The sequence below is a fragment of the Polyodon spathula genome, chromosome 25, assembly GCF_017654505.1.
Source record: "Polyodon spathula isolate WHYD16114869_AA chromosome 25, ASM1765450v1, whole genome shotgun sequence".
NCBI classification, from domain to species: Eukaryota; Metazoa; Chordata; class Actinopteri; order Acipenseriformes; family Polyodontidae; genus Polyodon; species Polyodon spathula.
Window position 1 is genome coordinate 7,669,386 of NC_054558.1, and position 19,823 is coordinate 7,689,208.

Sequence of the window (19,823 nt, forward strand, 5' to 3'; positions counted from 1 at the left end):
TAATTTGTCATGAATTAATAATAGCATACCAGTACGCTGCTAATGCACTGTATTAGAATTTATAGCTTTCCTAAAAGAAGTTACAGACACATTTACAGCTGTGAAACCAGGTAGGCAGACTGAAACACAGTGAGGAACTTCATAAACAAACAATACAAAAAAATGTTTATGTTTTTTTAATATATTTTAATATTAGCACAAATACAAAACAATGCATCTCCACACATACACATATATACAAAGTGTAAGTCAGTGCAATTGCAGCCTGTTATTTTTATGCAGACGCTTTATCAAAGTAGATATAAATATATCTTTGCTTCAATGCAAATGAAAAAAAAGGTGCTTAGCACCTTAAAGTAGAGCAATCCTCAATTTCCAAAGCAGACATGTGTCAGTTTAAGATGAGTTTGTGTCAGTTACAGCTTTCAAGCTCAAGTATGCACCACTATAGCCTTCTTTTCATTATTATTTTTAATGCCTCGTCTTTTACAGTCAAGCATTTTCTAAATCTTGATTGAGAGTTGCGTCGATGCATGTCAACATAAAATAAATATAAAAAATAATAAGATTTTGGAAATCAACTGCTCAGCAAGAAAACACAAACACAGCCAACAAATGAATGCTGCTGATGCTCCTAATAATACTGCAATCTTCAAATCTGATCATCCTACTTGATTTTTTATTTAAAAAACACCATATTTATAAAAATTGTTGAAAAGTAAAAAAAATAAATCTAACAAAAATATAGAAATCCTTTGATTGTGCAATAAGTAACTTATAATACATGTCTTGTCTTAATTCAAAGTTAAATTACTCTTCAACCTAGTAAGAAAGAACCACAAGAACTCTAAAACTCCTCTCCTTTTCAATTGTGGGACCTTGAACTTCCAGTGCAATTCTAACACAGTATCCTTTTGTCTGTTTGGTTTCCAATCCCTTTCAGGGATAAAGTAACCACTTTAGATATCAGCCTTCAGACTGCCGACAGCGTTGTGGACAGCAGCTGAATGTTAATCTGAACCACAAGGTAAAAAAGATGAAAGGGGGAATCTCAATAATAAAAATATCTGTCCTTCCTGAACATTATATTAAATCCAATGACTGTGTAACTTATTAAAAAAAATGCAACAACGTTTCAAGTCGATTGCCTTGCAGATATCCACCACTACAGAAATACCATATAATCCCTCTCGTGGAACAGGTATACCGCCTATCAAGAACAGATCAGAGCAATCTCAATATTGTACTGTAATGCCGGCTGGTGCAGACTAATACAGAGTTTCACATCAGCAGGACTCTCCTGCCGTTTAACGATTGAGGATGTAACTGACTGCAGCTTTTCATTTTCTTTTACGGATGGATGATTTGCTTGGCCGTTTGATTGATTTGGAAATAATGACGGTGAAGCACGAAGCAATATCAACGTTTCGTTAGCACAATTTTGACCCCCCCCTTTACAACTCAAGTTCATATGCGTCTCACAGTGTAATCGATGGATGTGCTGTGGATGTGGATCAGAGGTCTCCACACTGAAGTATCATCTTTCTATCTGATACATTCCTCTTCAGACAGACTGTCTATCCCTTCGTCGTCGCTCTCCTCAGTGTCAGGCAGGTCTCCCCAAAGCAGAAGTTTTGATCCTGAATCGCAACACAAGATTTTAACAATGTTCCCAATGTGCTCAAACGGGACGGAGGGGCAGCAGAAATGACAAGAAGTTTTGATTCTCTCTGCCTAAACGCTGCAAATACTGTAGTATTTTAATTGTGCTGCAAATACAGCACAAGAGTGTAAACTAAAAGTAAATGCGTTGCACAGTCAATCTGGACTCAACCAACCCAGCAAAGTACAGCAAAACTGCATGGATTAATTCAGTATCAAAGTACAGTGTGAGCACAAGCAAAACTGCATGGATTAATTCAGTATCAAACTCTGCATTATGTTTACTTTTCTGCTGTGCAAACACGTTTTTCTAGCAATACATAATGTTACATTATGTGACTATTATGTATGCATGAAAATACAATAAGCACACCTTAAATGTTATCCAAAGGTTTAGCGTTTAGAATTTTGTCAAAACGTTTCAAAGTTATAAGAAGTGAGCATGTGAAATCTGCTGGCTTTAGTGTTTCTAAAGTACTATACAGTGTAAGGTTATGTATTTAACATTCTGTGTTTATTCATACCTTATAGCGGTCTTCTACACATTAACTTTGCGTCATTTATTTTACACTCTAGTGCAGTGCTTCTTGCTATTGGTTACCCGAGTGGTTACTAACACTCCAAATATGTTAAGGGTTAAAATATAACGTTAAAGTTTCAACTTTTAGGAAAGTAAAGAAAAATCTACTACAGCTAATTCCAGTAAATGACATTCTAGAAAAAGAAAGTAATGCAGTGCAAACCATTACTTTCCGTGGCAATGCTGTCCGTCAAATGCTTACCTGATGAGTCCAGCCTACTAGCAGCAGACACAGCTGTACTGTGAAACATCCAGAAATGGCCATTATTACAAGACAGCAGGCAGGGATTACAGGGGGCCACCACATGGTACCCGACAATGTTACCACTGGAACACAGGAATCAGAAATATAAGCAGATTCCACTGGAAACACTACAGAGGACTATGAAGATACATACGCCAAACGACTAGCTTTCCAGCTACTGTATTTTTTAAATCATATATATATATATATATATATATATATATATATATATATATATATATATATATATATATAAACACACACACACACAAAATACTAGACTGTAGCATTTTACAGTAGCAAAAGATTCACCTGGATTGCAGTAATGCTTGTGGTTAAGCATTTAAGTTATACTCTAAAATACAATTTAATATGATAATATTAAAACTTTCAATATTCATAATCCTTCAGGCTGCGTTCAATGTGTTGACCCTCCTTGTCCCCATTGTGATAACCGTTTATATATAGAAAGCTTTTAAGCCGGCAATCAAACATTCCCAAGAGACGTGTGACTCATCAGAGTGGCTAATTGTTAAGAAATGCCCTCTGCACCACTTTGAAAAGCAGCAAAGCCTAACTGAAAACAAATCTGTCTGTATTAAAAAAAATTAAAATACCCACCATTTCAAGCATGCGATGTCTTTCAGTTTGCATTTGCAGCTTTCTGTTGAATAGCAGTTTGCAACAAAGTCAACCGAGCTGAAGAAGATAAGAGGCGTTAATCAGCATTACTGTGTGCCTTCTTTTATGTAAACCCAAAACATTTGACAATAATCGCTGCATGTCATTCGACGTGTAAGCATCACTACTGGCGGTGCATCACCTACACTGGATTTAATTAACACTCTGAAAAAGTCTATTTTGGAAACATGCAGTTAAAGCACTGTAGCCGATTACAAAACCAGCCGTCGTCTCACTGCACAGAGCCCCTGCACGTCAGTGCATTTTAATAATTGCACCCTACCTTTTCGGCGGTATGTCAGTCGAATAGAGCTCAACTTCAGTATCGGCCAAAAGGGCAGCTTTCATTCCTCGTGTGCACAGGACGCTTTCGCAGAACGCGCAGTGAATGAGTGAAACGCACTTGCTTTTAAAGGTCGAGGCTGACATTGTCATATAAACACGATATTAGTCCCAGTGGGCACCGATCTAAAGCAACAATCACCGAACCGCAACCGATGTATCACATAGATTACCAATCGATTTGCATTCTGAAAAGAAACTGTGTAATAATAACGCGTAATTGTGTTTAAGGGAGTTTCAGTCAAACAATAGGTGACTGTAAATCTACATTCATAATGTACCTCGTTTGGTTTTGATTTGTTTTAATGGCTATAGCAACGACGTTCTTTATCCTATGTAGCTGCACTGTAATCAATTTCTCTGTAAACCTCGTCGTCTTGCTGTTTTAACTCGACAGGTGTTTCGCAGTGTACTTTGTTGTCCAGTTTTCAGACGGAAACTTCCTGAAACAATTTCAAATTGGGCAATTGCCATTCTGATTGGCGTTTGCGAGAACCAGGCAGCGAGCTATTGGCTAACACCGGGACGGCTTTTCAGTTCTGATTGGTGAGAATCGCGGGTATTTAACTTCTAGTGCTCTGCCATTGGTTTACTTGTCCTACAAAACCCCGCCCAGCCAAACAAATAAAAACCGTTACTTATAACAGGGCCGCTCTCTGATTGGTTACTTTTACAAAATCGATTCTATGGTTTACAGGAAACTGTCCTCAAAAAACTGATCACACATTTTTATTTGTAAAATACCCAAGTTATCCTTATTATAAGTCCCATCTCCGGCGCCGCAGTAGTTATCATCATTAGTAATAGTTGAGTTAGAGTCCCGCCTCGTATTAGTCATAGGTGAGATGTGATTGGACAGATGCGTGTGCTGAAATTGGAGCGCCGCCTTTCCCTGAACTGCTAGTCTCTCCCTTTTGATTTGATACAAGAGGTGTCAATCTATTTCTAATCAGCCAATGGGGACGTGGGGTGGTTTTCCTAACCCAGGGGAAAGGGGCGGGGTTAGTTTTTTCCAAGGTGCTTGGTGAAATTCTCTCATGTTTGGAGTCTATGCTGTGAAAGGGGAGATGTCCAGAATCGTGAGCGGATTATAAAAAGCAAATGGAAAATAGGGTTCGAGGTAAATATGTATTTTCATCTTAACAAGCAGGTCAGACAGTTTTGCAGAAGGAAACAATAATCTGTGGTGCCTGTGGAATTGGGCGCTTGTTGCACTGAAGTTTGAGTAGGACTTCTGTTATTAGAGGAGCGCATTGTGAAGTCTGACTGACTCGTGTAACCAGGCTATGCTGCTACAACTTCTGTATTAAAAATAATGCAATGGGAACAACTGCCCTGTGTAACTATTTCTGCGTAACGTACAAATCATAAGGCAAACGCAAAACGCATAGTGCACGTTTTTGCATTTACAGTCTATTAACAATGTGTTATTATGCTGTATATTCTGATATAATTAAATAATCTTATTTTCTTCAGTAGCCTTTTGTCAAAAGCCTTTTGGCATTGCGTTGACAGGCTATAATGAACACAGGAGAGACTGCAGCATTTTCACAGCAGAATGTAGCTACTTTATTACAGCTACTTCGTTTCAAGCGAGAGGTGCAATGCCTCGGCATGCAGCGGTACATTTAACTTTGCAACTGTTTTATTGTAATGAAAGCGAGCCTGATAATTCAATCGTTTGTATCGGTTATGAAACAAGTGTTTGCGTATGTTACCTGGCTTTTGCAATACAGTAAAAGGTGTCTTTTGTTTGCGCAACTCGCTTTTTTTTTTTGGCAGGGGTGGGGGGTGTAGGTTTGACCCAGCTTCCTGCGGTTTAATATTTCTCTTTCTATCGGATAATAGTATAGTGATTTTAATTACTGCAGCCCTCCTGTTGTATTTCCTGTTCGCTAGCCCTCTCCGTTGCCTTTGATGTTTTTACAGATTTGCTGTTGCGGGGCTCCAGTTGCCGAGCTAGTTGTTTGACCCCCTCTCGGTAGCTGCTGCTTGCATCATTTCATTCCCACATGCTTCCCAGGGGCGCTGGAACCATTGCACATCGTCTCACCACGCTAGTCTAGTTCCATTACATGAATATTTAAGGACCCGGCATTGACTTTACTAAATACAATATGTGTGTGTGTGTGTTTTATTATTGTTATTTTAAGATAAAATTAACGATCTTTTTCAAATGATTAGTTAACATTGTCTGATCAAAGTGCTATGAAACACACGAATGTCATGTCTGATTGTTATAGTTTTTATTATCTATCTATATGTATGTGTGTATTGAAATAATTCGCTCTCCACTTCTGTCGATTTTGAGGTAGGCTACACAATGCTATAACTCAGCGTACTGGACTCCAGCTGTTTAAGTTGTCGATATATTTTGTAACCCCTACCTTCTCTAACCATGTGTGTTGTGTGACCATTGTTTTGCAACATTCCCTTGCATCCAGCCCTTAATAATAAGCAACACCTATCCTTGTTTCAGAAGGAAGACACCCACTCCGTGACACACTGCCTGTCGTGATATCGATGTCTGCAACCAGGAAAAGCTTTTGGGAAATACTGGACCTGTAATTGCCAACGTTTTTTTTTGTTTGTTTTGTTTTTTGCATTTCTTTTGTGTGTGTGTGCAGGTCTTCAAAACAACAGCTTATAACATTGACCTGCAGATTTCATACCTCTAGCAAATTGCAAATACGAGGAAGAACTGGGCACCTTACCGGTTTCATTGCTAGTCAATTCTCCGGATGGAATGGCTTTCGAGATGCAACGATAACAACACTGTTTGCTTGGGTGCATTACCTGTGTGGATCTGATATTAGCCTACCCACGCCACCGCTCCCCACCAATCGCTATTATTATTATTATTATTATTATTATTATTATTATTATTATTTGCTAAAGAAGAACAAGCAAAACAATCATGACATCACCGGCTAAATTCCGAAAAGAGAAGGAGATAATTGCTGAATATGAAACTCAAGTCAAAGGTAGGTCTACTAGTATTATTCCTAAATGCGAAATGCATGGTGTTTTTTCCCCATTTGTTGAAACGTTACCTGTCTTCTGGTTGAAGATCAAACCCTGTCCTAGTATATCAGTGTAAACACTCGGTAGGTTTGGGTGTTGCTACCACAGTATACAGTATTGCTCCATTTGTATTGTCATGTGTTTTGTTCTGTCTGTAAATATATGCTGCATCGCTGGGCTTTCTCTGTAGAACATTTCAAGTCCAGTTTTCTCAACGCTAGCCGTTTGAGTCTGTGCTGCACAGTGTTTGAATAGACGTGTATTTTTATTTTTTTATTTTTATTTTTTTTAAGAGTACATAACCAGATTGTGAACGTCGTAATAATTCTGGTGTTTTTATGCTACAGTAGGCTATGTTGTTAACAAACCTAAGTAAGTACAAAGGGACTGGCTGAGAGGGGCAGCATCTTTAGATTTATTACCCCACCCCCTTGCCAAGTGCAATACAGGTTGATTTTCACGTTATTGATTCCTCTTGGTGTCGCGCTGATGTATGCCTTACCCGCCACTCGGATACTTCTGCATACCATTAAATAAGGCAACACGTTGGACTGAATAGATGCAGTCTGGTGACATGTGGGCCCTGTCTTGCCGCAAATATTAGAGTGCAGGGCACATGTAACGATGTATACGTGATATTATTTGCAAACTGATCCATATTACTGCTGTACAAATCTGAGTGTTTCTTTAAGTTGCTATGTTAGACCAAACTGTCTGTTGTGAGTTTGGAATTGTGTTCATTTTCTTGTGTTGCTGTGTATCTACCATGACAACAGTAGACAAGGCAGCCTGCAGAATTGGCTTAGCAGGTGGGATATAGAGTAGTATAGAATATCTTCAACATGCAGTTGTTAGTTATGCAGGTCATGAAGAAAATGGTTGACAAGACCAATGGCATGAAAGGGCCTGCTGTGGGAGACGGGGATCTCCAGCTCTAATTCCCCAGATTCCCCAGGCCCACACATACAGCACTGCTGTTATTAGAATGGGAATCTAGACAGAGACGCTTCCATGGGACTATTCAAGTGTGTGTGTGTGTGTCAGTGAGGGGCTAGTGCAGTTCACTGCATTGCGTTTTACAGGCTGGTGTTTATTAGTACACTGTTTATTTTGGATTATTGATCTCCAGCCCTGCTTCTAAATGACTGCATACAGATGGTAAAGGTCACACTCCTTCTCTCTTGTATTAAATTAGGCGTGGGCTACACTGCAGCATAGAAATTGTTTTTAACCTGTTGTTGAGGGCCCAAGATCTCACCACAGGACCATGACATCATCAAAATCAAACCTCTGTGTGCGACGACAGTACAGAACAGTAGATGACTTAATGTACTGTTTCCATGGAATGGCCCCACCTTGGCATTGCACCAGTGTCCCATGCTAAGGTAAACTAACCAGTCTTCAACGAAATACCCCAGGCATGCTGTGTGACCAGTTTTCAAAATAAGTTGAAGCATTCTGTGGTTAAATATGTAAGCTTCACCCTGTGCATATATTTCTGATATTTAAAGATTTATTTTCATATTAGCGCTGACTCTGAGACACTGACCTTTTCGTTGCCTTCTGGTTATCTTGGACACAGCCAGGAAGCCGGAAAGAAAAGTAAAAAATAGAATAAAGTGATTACTGTAGCAACAGCACATTTGGAAGCAGACCCTGTTTAAAGACTGCCAAGTACTTCTTCTTTATTAGATCTAGATCAAATTAACATATATAGCTTGTATATCATCCCCTTTTATAAAATTACAGATGTTTCCACTTGCTTCTTTGTTCATCCATGATGAGAGGCAGATTAGCTGCCTGTGAAGAACAATTTGAATAGCATTGTTTTCTTTGAAGGAAAGCTGTATCGGAAAGTTATTCTGCTGATCCTACGCGAGCCAGTCTGAGGTGCTGGGTCCCGAATCAGTACCCCCTTATATAGAAACAAGATTATTACAGCTGACTGCTGTGCCTAATGAAGGGCTGGGGCACAGGAGGGTTGCATCAAATTGGCTTCTTTTAATTGTAATGTAATTGATTGCTTTACCGGGTAGCCAGGCATTTCCTAGGCTACCCAGCCCAAACCCCAAAAGGACATGGAAGCTGTCTGTGTGACTGGTTTGTTTGTTGCTCAAGCAGGGGAAAGAAAGCTGACAGAAAACCATTAAGAAAGAGACTCTGAAATCAGTGCCCCAAGCGAGGATGTGGGCTTGCGGAGGTTTTGAACAGGGTCTGGTACATTGCACAGCACCGTTAGCCTTCACAAATATAAAAATTAAACAAATAAAGCAAGGTTGTTTTCCGTTTAGTAGAATGCAGAGAAGAATGTGACACTAGCTGAGGAACCTTCAAGGTTTTTTAGGTTTTTTTTTTGCATATCTAACCAGTTTGTCATAGTGTAGAGTATGTCAATTAAAGTTGAGAATTCATGCGTGCATACTTGATGCCACTGTAAAAATAAACAAATACAAAACAACAAAAACACGTCAATTAAACCGAAGTGCTGTGTAGATCTGAAGGGGGTCCCTGCAGAGCGTTGATGAGGCATGTATTTGCATTGCAGTCAGCACGTGTGGCAGTGAGCTGTCGGTTTGAGTGTGTGCATCAGCACAGATATTGGGGTTCCCTTAAAGGGATAGGCGTGTCATTAGCAATGCACATAAACAAGATGCAATAGGATTTATCAAGTGTAGTCTTCGTTCTCCTGTGTGTAGTACTGTAGCACGTAGAAGTAAATACCATTGTGTTTGGGTACATGAGCAGAATGGTTTAGATCTTAGAATTTAGAATGAGTTGTGAATTTACAATCGTGTGTCTTTAAAAATTAAAAATAAATAGGATAATTAAGATAATAGGATAAGCTAGATTATTTAATTCAGCGATCCATATTGGTACCAAACAACTCTTTTTTTTTAATTGATGCTCAAAGCGCTAGAAATTGCTTTCTCTTTCTGTTAACTGGTTTTCAATAAATGGAATTTTTTTGGAAGAGGTCCTCGTTGATTTGCACTGTGCAGCCCTTTCCAGACAGCTGTGCATTCACTGCATTCTGTGCTGTAGGCAGACATGCATGCCTTCCTGTAGTCATAATATCAAAGAGTGATAACCAGAAGTTGCTGCCTGACTGATAGGCAAGTAGCCATTTAACCCTTTAAGGTCTTCTGCATATATTTAGGGGTGGGTTTGATTAACCTGAACCCTGATCAGCCACGTCCTGGGTTTTAGAGCATTTTACAGCACCAGGATTACACCTAAAAAGGCTTTTGGTTCTAATCTGGCTGATCAAGATGACCATTCATCCAGTGTATACAGTACAAACAGTTAGTGCTGGATCCTGTGTAGATTAATGGAGGTGAGCCTGCTGTCTCGTCAGATGGCTGTCCCGCTGGTGATGAGAGATTGCTTTTTGGTTGCTCTGCTCCAAGACCCGATCCATCATAAGCCTCCCTCTGCATTGGCATCATTTTACTGAGGAAATGGAAATGACAACATTGACTTAAGGTCTAATTAATGTGATCTTCTCCCACTCGATAATGTCACTTATTGAAACACCTTGGAGATAGACCGAGCACTCCTCGAAATGAACGCAGGTGCACCTACTTCATGCTGTGACAGGGAGGAGCTGCCGCTTGCTTCACCCCTAGAATCGCCGATAAGGGACCACAGTCTATTTTTTTTACCTGCTTAAAATACTACATCTTAAATGATTCTAGCCTGTCCTGATTGCACAATCACCTTTTTGTCATTTCACAAATAAGCCAGCACACAACGAACCCTTCTGAAGAACATTCGTTTAATTCTGTGTCCATACCCTCTGGTGACCACAATAATCGCCCTGTTAATATGGGCTAAATGCATGCCCTGGAGTTGTTTTTTTTTTTTTTTTCTCTAGGGTTTACTTTGCATGCACAATAGAAAGTGGGACTGAAGAGGTCATGCTTTAACTCCAACAACAGATTTCCAATAAAACTGTTTGAAGAATTGGTTTTTTGTGTTTTTTTTTTTTTTTTTTTTTGGTACATGTTTTGAATGGGGATTGGTAGATTAAGTCCAGCTGTCTTTCAGTTCTGTTTGGTATTGGATGAAGTGCTGGTTGTGCCATGAAGGGGGCGTGGCCTGCATGGGGGAGGATCCTGAATCTGATGTCAAAAGGTCGCAAGATGTTTGCTGAACATTCCTCCCTGGTTTCTTCCGCAGCATCACTTAACAAATCTGCTAACTAAGCCCTTTCCTGGCTGCGCACCAAGAAGCTAGTGGGAGAAAACTAAAATTATCCAGATTGACTTAAACCACGTTATTGGTGCATATATTCTGACATTGCTGGCATTGCCTTGAAGGCTGATCCTCTGGAAATCAAATAACTCTGTGAAATTTTACAGCAGGTGTTATTTAAACACATTGTCAGCATTAAAATGCGGCAGTAAATTGGCAGTGGCACCTTGCTATTTTGCCATATGCCACCTTATTTGCAAGTAGGGAGCGTTTTCTTTCTTCCAAATCACACAGGAGGAGTAACCAGTGTGCTCTTTGAGATTTGCATGGCTTTTACAGCTTTGATTGTAGGTTGGGGACAATTCTGAACCGTTCAAAAGTATGTTTGTGCCTCACAGAGAGAATCATGCTGTGTGCTGAACTTTCGAAACAGGTTTTCCAAAATATGATAAGTGCATGTTGAAAGCAACTTTCCTATACAAAAAAAAAAAAACATTTTCTGTTTCCCTTTCTGCTATAACAGAGCATTTTCTTAACCTCTTACTGCTGAAGATAGCGGGGACGTGCTTATTTGGATAAGTGGCGTAGGCACGGCTGAATTTAAGCAGTCCCTTGTGCTCTGACCACACTGCGAGTGGATTGTGCAGTATGTGTAGGAAGGCTGTAACAGCTCATTGAAGTCCAAGAGAGAAACGCTTTTACAAAGCGCAACTGTCTGTCTAGGTTTTGTTTTTCCAAACCAGTCTTGTTAATATAATCTCCTTGGTTTTGAAATTCTGTCCTTTATTTTTCAATGAAGGACAAAAGGGGAAATTGTCTGCATTGCAAAGGTAATACAGCAATAAGCAGTTTGTTGGGTTTTTTTTTAACATTTGGTATTCCCTTTGGAATCTACTGCGTAGATTTGTATAGACAGTTCTTTTGTTAAAAAAATAACCGACAGTGGGAAGAGGTCTTGTGAAAAAGCAACAGACATGCCACACAGACGCTTATTATACAGCGCAGTGTTCCGAGGCAGAGACGGCAGCTATTTGAATTAACATTTGCATGCCGCTATCTGAACACAACCCAAACAAAGCTTGCCGTGTTTATCTTCAGGTAGAAATGTAGAATTAAACACTTTTGGAGAGGTAGTATTGACACTTGGTGAAGAATGTACATTGAAATCTGAAACAAATCTAAAACAATGCCTCGCTGACTTTAATACAGGAGCAATTTCAAGCCTCTTAAATAACAATTAGGTGTTTTACCACCCAAGAAAGTTTAATTTCTTCAATTGCACTGTAGCTGCCTTGTGTGACGATTTATTTTAGTTTTACCACAATCTAGTGCCACCCCTAATGAAGTTGCTGCAGTTTTAAAGGTGACGTCCCTTTAAACAAACTGAGCTGGTTTCTGTTTCATAATTAAACTCAGAAAAATCTGTTAATTACAAAACCTTCATGTCGTGCCTGAGTCTAATTCTGGTCGCCTTCATTTTATTTCAAACAGAGCTGACAAATTACGTGAACTGTGCATCCCACGCATTTCATTTTTGCAGTCGCCTAATTTAATGTTGTGCTTCTGTTATTTTCCCCACTAGTTTAAGCATACAAATGAATACCTGTTGCGTGTGCACTGATAGCAAGTCCTTCAGGCTCCTGCTGCGAGTATTTCAACAAGCATATCGCAAAGCATTTTGGGATGTTGGAGGATACACAAAAATATGCACTTTTAAGCCAGTTAAAAGGCAAAGTGTGGACCTGGCCTCAGTCTTTCTTCCAGGTATCTCTGTATTTTGTAGTTGCTGTACAATCCAGTAGGAGCTGCATTACAATGAGGAGCACGGTATTGCTGCTCATGAGGGATTGTGTGTGGAGCTGCAGCAGTGAAAGAAAAGGTTATTTTCTATGTCAGTTTTGCTTCTGTGTGCATATGTGCATGTCACAGATGGGCGGCGTGTGCAGAACTAGGCCAAAGTCCTTCGTTCCCGTTTAGGGAAATCCCTCATTTCCTTCATTTCCAAGCCAAAACGCAACACTCCCTTCATTAATAAGGTCCCGAACGTCCTCACTGCATAGCTGGAATCAGTATTATTATTATTATTATTATTATTATTATTATTATTATTATTATTTATTTCTTAGCAGATGCCCTTACCCAGTCTACATTCTGTAGTCAACCTCACTGCTCCATTCTCTTTGTTCTTGTTTTCCAAGCATTAGCGATGGCAAACTCCAGCCTGACCTGGTAATAAACGAAGTTCACTCTGACTCAAAAGATTCTGCCACTTTGGTTTTTGGCTGGACCTGCTTGAGAGTCACATTCCATAAAGAACCACTCCTTCCTCTAGATCCAAACCTTGTGAATGGAAACGCCAAATGAAGGATTATTGTAATAAGCCGTAAAGGTTTAATATAATACAGTGAATCACATGATGGAGGGTCTTGAATGGTCCTACAGCTATTGCTTGTGGTTTACAAATGGTCATTTGTAAAGTAACGGTTGGCAGACTTGGGTCACAACTTTGGAGTCAGCAGCTGCATCAGCCTCTGCCAGCACATGGCTGTAGCTCGTTCTGGGGCGCAGAAATTAACAAGCAAAATTATTACCTTTTTAAATGAAAAACTTGGCAAAAATCTGAACAAAACCAACAAATTCCGTTTTGCGCATCTGTCTGCGTTCTCAAATTTCTCTGAAGTCAGCTACCTAGGGTGGGAAAAGGAAACATTTAGTCTATTTTTTTTAATATGACTGCTTCTGGCTTCCAGCGAGTTGGAAATCTTCAAACAAATTATAGCTACACTAAATCCAAAAGGAGAATTTCTAAATGAAATTCCACGTTCCTTGCAGATGTCACGGTAACTCTGCATTTCTCCTGTCTCCTCTTATTGGGGGAGCTGATGGAGGGTGACTGTTCTGCTTGTTCTGGGGCTTGTCTGTCAGAAAATAGCAGTTGCCAGGGACAACCTGTTTTCATGTGGCCATGACCGAGTGATTTATTTTCATTTCCATTTCTGTGTTACAAAATTATTCTCCCCCCACCCCCCAGGCAAAGACAGCTCCTAATCTCGTTTTGCAGATGGGGGGGGGGTCTAACTTTTATCTTATTATTCTGTACTGATGGGTGTGCCTGGAGCATTTGAAAGGAAAGTAAATTGGCTCTTGTTTGGATCATGCAGTGGGTTTTCAGTCTCCTGTTGTCCTGGCTTTTCTGTTTTCCGTTTTGTGTTAGTGGTTTGGGTTCACATTGTCGGAAGCTGGTTCACTCTTGAATGTGATGCCGTCCGTGGTGGACTTGGCGTGAGGCTGGGTGCCACAGCAGGTTTATACATCAGCTTTGGAGGGCTGATATTATATCTAGTTTACATCACAGAGCGCAGGTTCAAGCAACAAGAGCAGGCAGTGGCTCTGTGTAATGTGTCTTTGTGTTTCGTACTGTCTAGACAGTATTGCTTCTAAAACACACTGATGTTTCCCTCTGTCTGTCAGCCTTGACCTGAGGCGTTTACTTTCCTTATCATCTGCTCAGGCGTGGGGAATGTAGTGTTTATTCAATAATTTTACTTGCTGTTTTCACAATGGTTTGAGGGACAACCTTTAATGCACTGGATTACAGTGAACCCCGAAACACATACACTCCACCCCTGCCTGTCCCACCTGCTGTTCAAATATTTTATAGCCACAGTATATTTTATATGATTAGGAGAGTCTGAGACCTGGTAAGGTTCATGGCATTTGTAATTTCACGCTCAGTGAGCATGCGTTACAATAACAGTAACATAGCAGAATATCTTGTCAAAATCACGCCTGTCTAAACCGCAGGCTAATATGACATGAAAACCCTTGTATTTAATTCACTGACATCTACCGGCATTTCTTAAGGAGAATAAAAACCATAGCGAGCATTGTTTCAGCATCTGTGCATTTTGGCGTCTAGTCTAGCAATCTAGCAACTACAGCATTGGCTAGTTTCAGCTAACACCTGTGTACAGTGTACATTTTTTACACCTTCAGGCAAGTTATAAATAAAGCACATTATTATATGCAAGATATCATTCATTGTTTTGAAACAGCCTGGTTGTTGGATCTCCCGGGGGGCTTTGTCCGTATCCAATACCAACATTTAACTTCTGGTTATGATTTCAGTATGACAGACGGCAGTTGTCTGGTTTACCATGACAGACAGGCTGCAGAATAAGACATCATTGCGAAAGAAAGAAAAAAAAAGAGAAAGAAACCACAATGGTTTTCCATAAAACAGCATAATTGAATAATCAAAGTGATGGGTCCCTTGAACAATATGACAGCCACATCAGTAGCTGATTTTGTAAAACATAAAAGCGCTATTTATTTATTCTTTTTTTTTTTTTTTTTAACCAGTTAAGTACAGGTTTGCCACACCCTGTAAGGCTATTAAACCTCTAGCTGTGTTTTCATCAGGTGTCAATTTGCGTCACTGCAAAAACACGCGCATTCACCAAGCTACACATTGAATCATTTTTCTGCGCTTGAGGGTCCTGATTGTGCTTTAATAATACATTGTGCTGTTCCTTTGAGCCTCTTCAAAGGGCCCTTCTTGTGAGATGAGATGTCTCTTATCAGGGTCAAGTAGGCTTTTATTCTTTTGTCCATTTTGACAGCACGTTGCACCTTCTGATCTCTATAGACGCGTTTAGCACAATGTGTATTGAAGCCTGTTCATTTATTGATATGTGTGTGTGTGGTGTCAGTCCGTCTGCCACACTGTGCATTTAGTCTTTTAGGAGGCAGGCTGCAGTTTTAGTAAGGTACAGTAGCGATTTATTGTTGCTTCTCTACAAATGCACACTATTTGATGTTAAATCCATATGTTTCATTCAGTAACTCCAAGGCAGATAGATCTGTAGACCTTTCAATGGTTATTGAAACCCAGCCTTGTTACAGTGCTTTGTTCTCCGTGAAAGAATGCAAGCTTCTATTTTTAGTTTCATTTTGTTTATTGCTTTTATAGACAAGGTATGAGAGGAGGAGAAATGATAAAGCAAAATAAGTAGCCGTCAGCGTCTGACTCCAATTGTAAAAAATCGAATTTGTCTAACTTTTCCGATCAGCTATAATAGTGGTGTAAATAATTTCATTTTTTTTGTACCTGTATACATGGTATATTACTCATGTAAATCTGCATCTTAGTGGTACAGTTAACAGGCAATACTGTAACTGGGCTCTACAGTTTATCTCAACGACGATCGATCTGAATGCTGCCACTGTTTAGTCTTTCTACTTCGTTTTATGCCTGTAAAATCAGCCCCAGGTACCAGATGTGTTCTGCAAGCCATGCTTCCTGCCTTGCTGGGATCGTTGCTCTGAGAACAAGCTCCTCCGTCCGCGTGTAATGGTTTGGTTTTTGATTTGCTATCCCTTGCTTGCGAAGGGAATCGCAGCCCGTGTTATTTCAGGCGACGGAGGGCTGTTGGAAAGAAGAGCAATCTATCCCGCTCTAGCAGGGCAGCAGTCAGCCACTTTGTAGTTTCTACTGTCTTTAGTTTAGCCTGACAGTCCTCTTGAGAGGATTTGTGTGTGCATTCAGAAGCTGGTAATGAAAGGGCTGCTCCTTTCCTCCTCCCCCCTGACCCATTTTAACTTTCCATGAAGTATTCACACACACAGTAACTCACATTTCCTAATTCCAGCCCAAAGCATATTAGGAAATTTGAGGATGTGTTCTACGTGCAACAGTCTGAGAAAAGAAAGACCTCTGTTTGTGTTTGTGTTGACACTCGCATGTACTGCTGCATGTGCAAGCTCAAACACGTGCATGCGTATTTGCACGCACGCCCTTTGTGTCCTGAATTTAAGCCCACACACGCACACATACTGTACAACCCACTTCCTTTCCTAAAAGTGTGCACGCACACACACTGCCGTCCTCTCTCGTTCCCGAGAGGGACCCTCACACAAAGGCTCTGTTTGAGGAGAACTGTGGCTGAGGCTGAGTCAGCTGGCCTCCCCTGAAGTCATTCCGTGGCATGTGAGCCTGATTCAAGGTTTAGTTTAAAGCATCGGATTTAATCATTTAATAACTCAAAGCCCTTTTTAATGACACTATAAAAATGCCAGAGGGGCTTCTAAAATTCTTTAGCAAGTACAGGAATGAGCTCACAAAAAAAAAAATCATATTTGTGTTGAATACTCATAATTAAACATAATTCAGTGTTTTATAGTAAGGCCATATGTAAAAAACCAAATAAATTTTTTTTAAAAAAGCCAAAATATTGCTTTGTGTTTTTCCAGGTGAAAAAACGTTAGTATTTTTTCATATGCAAAAAATAAACTAATAAATGTGATTAGTGCTTGGTTATTTAGAATGAATAGAGTAAACATCTTAATGTGTGTATTTGTTTATTACTTTTTAGTGTATTTATAATTGTAATTACTGCAGTGTAATTGGAGCTAATTGAACGGAATTGTCTTTGGAATTTCGGCAAACCATTCACCTGTCATTGGAATTATCATAGACCCCAGGTCTTCATTACTCTAAGTTGAGTGTTACACTCACTCACTACACCTGTGCGGGGAGAAGACTCCAGCATCTTCCAGAGAGAGTGAAACCATCAAACATAGCAGCTTGGCTCTCCGCAGCAGCACGTCATCGCTTGTGTGCTTGTGTTTTTACTTGATTCTCGGTTTTATTTTCTCTCCGAGCACAATAAGGCTTTTTTATATATTCTGTTCTTTCTTTCAATATAAAACCGTTCTGCTAGGTGCTGACTGTATTCGGTATTGTTAAGCTGTGAGGAACAGGGTCTGCTTTTTGACAGCAGGTAGCACCGAAAGCTCACAGCTATTGAATTTGATAAAAATCTAGGAAAGGCAGTTTTTTTTTTAGTATTTTGAGGATAAAGGCTTTTTGTCCTTTGTTTAGGTAACCCTGTATAAAGACATTGGATTTGTGAACAGCTATCAGATATGATTCAGGGTTATTGGATTGTCATTTCTTTTGTGTCTTGTTTTTTTTTTTTTTTCCCATCCAGTGCTTCTCTACAGCAGTCTTTTGGGTCTGCAATGAGAAGAATCTAGATAATAGTATAAGCTTGTGTTTCCTAAAATCTGCTAATGCCTAAATGTAGAAATCAAAATTAAGTATTTAATCCCAACCAACCGTCTGTCCATCCCTCCCCTCCCTCTCCCTTTCATCCCGGTAGCTAATTATTTCTTGCCAGACAGGATATTAAATTATACTGTATGCATTTGGAAATTAGTGCATTCATTAAACAAGCTTGCAGCAGTTAATTTCCCCAAAAATGTATTTTTAATGTAATTGTTTGTGGGTTAAATAACATATGTGTAATTGTACAGAAGACAAATTAACGAAAACATAGTAAATATGGATTTTTTAATTTTATTTTGCAACATATTTTAAATGATTTTGTGTGTGTGTGTGTGTGTGTGTGTGTGTGTGTGTATATATATATATATATATATATATATATATATATATATATATATATATATATATATATATATTAGACATTGACTTGTGAAATGTAGCTTTTTAATCTTCCATGTTGGCTAGAAGTTTGAAATGAACAAACAAACTGTACTTGAAAGTGCAAACGTTTAATAAAACTCAGTGAAATAGAAATATGATTTTAAATATGATTTGGAAACCTGCTGGGTTTTGTCTCCCAGAGCTTTTTGTATTCGTGTTTTTGTTCGCTTGCTTTCCCTCTAAATCCTGTTTATTCAACGCTGATCTAAATGGCCTTGCCCGTTTCTCCTCCTGAGGGCTGTAGGAGGTGTGCCGCTGAAGGTCTTGTCGTGCTCAGAATTCCTGCCTGACCTGGTAGCCTGTTCCCCTGGCAACCTGGAGGTCAGAGGGTGTCTGCAAAAATCTATAATGACCACAAAAACAGTTATTGAAAGCTGACAGGCTCTGCTGCAAATCCTGTCCATATGTCAGGGCTTAATTTTAGGGAACGACTTTGACCACTTGCTGGACTGGCAAGAAAAGACCTTTTTATCAAACACTCAATCATAGATATTGAGGCAAACTGGTGCTGAACAAGTACGCAAACATCCTGACGAACTCCTGCTTCAAAGAGTTGCAACATTGAATCCCTTCATTAAGTATTGATTGGCATGGCTTTTATTAAGAGCCTTGCTTGATGAGTCGCCCTGGTGCCCTGTTTAAAACCTCACACAGGTATCTATTATATTACAGCCACTTCTCAGTTGAGTTTGGAGGTTTTCGTAGAGTCTACAATTGTTTGGTTCTTGACTGTTACTAGTAGAGTGGGAGGCTTTTGTTCTCTGCATTGTTTACTGTTGATTTATTACCCATCTGATATTTGAATAGGAAGCTGGTTGCTGACTGCATCTCCATTCCTTCATCAGAGTGGTGATTACGAGTACAGTACTAATAACCGGTAGTGGTGTGCTGTGTCTTCGGTCAGGTGGATTAGGTCAGGCTTCATCTATACTGAAGGAAATCTGAGGAGGAAATAAACAGTTTCAGGGTAACCTGGAGATGTGAAGAGGCAGGGTTTGCTAATGGCTTGCTAATACATGCTGTGAACTCGATTTCTTTGTGGCTCTGTGTCTGTCATTAATATGCGAGATATCCCAGTTATCATTTCACCCAGGCTTTAATCTCACAATTGATGGTTAAAGCAGAACTCGTTGGTTTACATCGAGTTTCTCTCTCTCTCTGTCTCTCTGTGTCTCTCTCTGTCTGTCTGTCTGGCTGTCTGTGTCTCTCTCTCTGTCTGTGTGTGTCTGTCTCTCGGCCTGTCTTTGTCTCTTCTCTCTCTCCTCTCTCTCTGTATCTGTTTCTGGTTGTCTGTCTCTCTGGCTCTCTGTCTGTGTCTCTCGCTCTGTCTCTCTCTGTCTCTCTCCTGTTGAGCTGTTTCTAATTAGCCAGGGTTGAAGGTTGAGTTTAGCTTGTCCTTTGTCCAGTGTCTCTTGAAGCAGTGTCTGTCTCTCTCTGTCTGTCTGTTGAGCTGTTTCTAATTAGCCAGGGTTGAAGGTTGAGTTTAGCTTGTCCTTTTTCCAGCGGTCATCTTGAAGCAGTGTCTGTGTCTCTCTGTCTGTCTGTTGAGCTGTTTTTAATTAGCCAGGGTTGAAGGTTGAGTTTAG

The 19,823-nt window shown here is 39.8% G+C and overlaps 2 protein-coding genes across 6 annotated transcripts in view; one reads left to right on the plus strand and one right to left on the minus strand.

Moving 5' to 3' along the window:
- Positions 1 to 223: 223 nt before the first annotated feature.
- Positions 224 to 3,926, minus strand: LOC121300140 (protein FAM72A-like). Its single transcript, XM_041228574.1, has 4 exons — positions 3,451 to 3,926; positions 3,108 to 3,185; positions 2,445 to 2,569; positions 224 to 1,640 (listed from the first exon to the last, which is right to left on the minus strand). Exons 1-4 carry the CDS (start codon positions 3,600 to 3,602, stop codon positions 1,546 to 1,548), a joined length of 450 nt encoding a protein of 149 aa, XP_041084508.1. The 5' UTR covers positions 3,603 to 3,926; the 3' UTR covers positions 224 to 1,545.
- Positions 3,927 to 4,539: 613 nt separating this feature from the next.
- LOC121299502 (SLIT-ROBO Rho GTPase-activating protein 2-like) overlaps positions 4,540 to 19,823 on the plus strand; it is a 76,925-nt gene continuing 61,641 nt past the window's right edge. For all 5 annotated transcript variants that reach the window (XM_041227248.1, XM_041227250.1, XM_041227249.1 and 2 more), the window contains exons 1-2: positions 4,540 to 4,629; positions 5,989 to 6,493. In XM_041227248.1, the coding sequence (XP_041083182.1) occupies positions 6,427 to 6,493 (67 nt within the window). In that variant the 5' untranslated portion in view covers positions 4,540 to 4,629; positions 5,989 to 6,426. The remainder of the gene's footprint in view (positions 4,630 to 5,988; positions 6,494 to 19,823) is intronic.

Bases quoted from the DNA above. Each gene is read 5' to 3' on its own strand.
- LOC121300140 (XM_041228574.1), bottom strand. From the start codon at position 3,602: ATGACAATGTCAGCCTCGACCTTTAAAAGCAAGTGCGTTTCACTCATT. The intron at 3,186-3,450 runs GTAGGGTGCAAT...TATCTTCTTCAG, and splicing joins ACTGACATACCGCCGAAAAG to CTCGGTTGACTTTGTTGCAA. The intron at 2,570-3,107 runs GTGGGTATTTTA...CCTGTGTTCCAG, and splicing joins GACATCGCATGCTTGAAATG to TGGTAACATTGTCGGGTACC.